This window comes from Oratosquilla oratoria, chromosome 17 (genome assembly GCF_046742065.1).
Source record: "Oratosquilla oratoria isolate Oo_2021 chromosome 17, ASM4674206v1, whole genome shotgun sequence".
Classification (NCBI taxonomy): Eukaryota; Metazoa; Arthropoda; class Malacostraca; order Stomatopoda; family Squillidae; genus Oratosquilla; species Oratosquilla oratoria.
Window position 1 is genome coordinate 33,019,746 of NC_134793.1, and position 2,089 is coordinate 33,021,834.

Sequence of the window (2,089 nt, forward strand, 5' to 3'; positions counted from 1 at the left end):
CTTTACTTCCGAGACATCCTCTATTTTACAGGAAGCGTTAAAAGTCTTAATGTTCTGTATACTACAGCTGATTAACATAGCACTCATACATGTAAAAAAACACAATGATATGTGGGTCATTATGATATCACCATCAATATACCAAAAGTGCGCAAGGATGTAAAGGTGGTGCAGAATAAGGGCACAGTAGACATAGAATCTCATTCTGAAACATATAAGGAAGAAGCCCATTTTCTGGGTCTTTTTGTAGAATCATTGACCAAATGGAGTGAACAAATGATCTGATCTTCATCTGTTGCTCTTTATTTGTCAAGTTCATAAGTCCATCTGCTGCTCTTTATTTGTTAAATTCAAAGGTCCAGTGAATCAGAATTAAATGAGAAAACATTGTAACCATCTTGGTGTTGGCAGGATTGTTGCAGGTATACTTTTTTATGCTAACTTTTTTTTTTCCAACCATAGGCCCTCGTCGTCCTCCTGGTGGGTTCCGCCATGGCCCAGAGCTTTAATAGACCACAGGTCCGCCAGGCCCCTCACATCGAGATCGTCAGATCCGAATCCACAGGACCCGAAGAAGATGGATCCTATTACTTCAGGTATCTATTGCTTCCTTCAGGATTGAGATGAACAAACACTTTGTTGAGGACAGAATAGAAAATCAGTCTCGTTCATTGGCACCACAATATAATTTTTTTTCTCTTCTTCTTAGTTACGAGGGCTCTGATGGCACAAGGCGAGAGCAGAGTGGACGTCCCACAGGTCCTAACCTGCACCAAGTTCAAGGCACCTACAGGTAAATATGAAGGACTTCAGTCATCTAGATCTAACTACTGACAATTTAGTTTTTGTTACTTTCTTTCTTTCCTTATACACTCACATCCTTGCTTCAATGACTTGAACCTGTTTTATTCTTGTTTTCTGTACTTTTGATTTTGTCCCACAGCTACACCGACCCCGAGGGTAACCGCGTGGAGGTGAACTTCGTGGCTGACGAGAACGGCTATGTGGCTCAGAGTCCCTTCCTGCCTGTGGCTCCCCCTCTGCCAGTCCACGCTCTGGAGCAGATCCGCTTCGCCGAGGAGCAAAAACGACAGTAAGTTTCCTCTCCTAGTGCAATGTGTTCGTGTAAGAGTTCTCTCCTAGTGTTCTATGCTTGTCACATCTTCCTTGTTCAAAATGTTGTTTGTATTGTGCCTTTGATTAGAGAGATTGTCATATGTCACATCCATTGTAAACTCTGCCATTCTTCTTATGCGTGTGCATATCTCTCCTACTTTCAGGGGAGTCGTCTATGATGAGCAAGGCTTTGTGACTGGACGCCGAGGGTAAGTTGATGCAAAATATCCCACTTCGTGTTGATGTAGATTGAAATTGATATATTAGTAAACATTTTGGTCAATTTGTCATTCCTGAACTCAACAGAAATAATAAGAACTCTTTTTTTTGTCTTCCACAGAGGCTTCTAAGGTAGAACTTGGAAGATCCTGGGTTCTCAGTTGAAGGTCGTTCAGAGCACCCGTTAGTTAGCCTTTATTGGTTTACTGACGTGCCTTATTCGACTTCAGCCTCATCATACCTGTAGTTAAAACCCATATTTCACTCATTCTTCTCATACGATTCAAGTTCTTCAAGTTGATCATCATTTGTTTCACGCCCGGACCAACATCATTCGGCCCTGCTCAATTACATTGACACATTGACATTGTGTATGTTGAATTTATGTTTGCGGAATAAAAAAAAGTTCGCTGATTACAAAATGTTTCCTTGAGTCCTTCATATATGCCACTTTCTAGAATGACGTATCCTTATTTTGAAAATTATATTTCTGAAGATCTTATTAGAGGAAAATATATCAACCTATAGGTGAACAAATTCTTTGGATATAAAACTTTATGTAGACTTACTATGCATGCATACATACATATATACATACATACATACATACATACATACATACATACATACATACATACATACATACATACATACATGCATACATACATACATACATACATACATACATACATACATACATACATACATACATACATACATACATAAATACATACACACACATACATACATACAT

General features: G+C 39.1%; 1 protein-coding gene across 1 annotated transcript in view; it reads left to right on the forward strand.

Annotated features, from left to right (window-relative positions):
• The window catches only part of LOC143034185 (cuticle protein AM1274-like), a 2,312-nt gene extending 555 nt beyond the window's left edge, over positions 1-1,757 (forward strand). The window contains exons 2-6 of the mRNA XM_076200131.1: positions 463-596; positions 710-793; positions 944-1,093; positions 1,281-1,325; positions 1,457-1,757. Of these exons, the coding sequence (XP_076056246.1) occupies positions 463-596; positions 710-793; positions 944-1,093; positions 1,281-1,325; positions 1,457-1,466 (423 nt within the window). The 3' untranslated portion in view covers positions 1,467-1,757. The remainder of the gene's footprint in view (positions 1-462; positions 597-709; positions 794-943; positions 1,094-1,280; positions 1,326-1,456) is intronic.
• The last annotated feature ends 332 nt before the right edge of the window (positions 1,758-2,089 follow it).